A 621-nucleotide genomic window follows, 5' to 3' on the forward strand; every position below is an offset into this window, starting at 1 on the left:
CACGCTGCCCTTCTCAGAAGAAATGTGGGGAGGCTGGTCCTCCCTGCCCGGACAGGATGCTCCTACCCCAGGGAGCGCCCCGTGTCTGCCCCAGGCCAGCCAAGGCTCCCCGCCTCCTCCCCTTGAGCTCTGTGATGATCCCAGGCCCGTGCTGCAGGGGGGGCGGGGGGCGGTGCTCAGGTGGAGGCCAGACTCCAGGCTCGCCTCGCGCCTGCCCTTCCCCCCCTTTCCCCAGAGACAGAGTCGCAGGCAGCCATCCTTGCTTGGGCCCAGCTTCTGGGGACCCTCACTCTGCTCTGCTCCCTCCAGCCTCAGGTCTACGCCCCACCGAGGCCCACGGACCGCCTGGCCGTGCCCCCCTTCGCCCAGCGGGACCGCTTCCACCGCTTCCAGCCCACCTACCCCTACCTGCAGCATGAGATCGACCTGCCGCCCACCATCTCGCTGTCGGACGGGGAGGAGCCGCCGCCCTACCAGGGCCCCTGCACCCTCCAGCTGCGGGACCCCGAGCAGCAGCTGGAGCTCAACCGCGAGTCGGTGCGCGCGCCCCCAAACAGGACCATCTTCGACAGCGACCTGATGGACAGCGCCGTGCTGGGCGGCCCCTGTCCCCCCAGCAGC

General features: G+C 70.5%; 1 protein-coding gene across 1 annotated transcript in view; it reads left to right on the forward strand.

Annotated features, from left to right (window-relative positions):
• The window catches only part of PMEPA1 (prostate transmembrane protein, androgen induced 1), a 58,969-nt gene that overhangs the window by 57,177 nt on the left and 1,171 nt on the right, over nt 1-621 (forward strand). The window contains exon 5 of the mRNA XM_015560727.1: nt 310-619. Coding sequence (XP_015416213.1) covers nt 310-619 — 310 coding nt within the window. The remainder of the gene's footprint in view (nt 1-309; nt 620-621) is intronic.

The sequence above is a fragment of the Myotis davidii genome, unplaced genomic scaffold (genome assembly GCF_000327345.1).
Source record: "Myotis davidii unplaced genomic scaffold, ASM32734v1 scaffold75, whole genome shotgun sequence".
NCBI classification, from domain to species: domain Eukaryota; kingdom Metazoa; phylum Chordata; class Mammalia; order Chiroptera; family Vespertilionidae; genus Myotis; species Myotis davidii.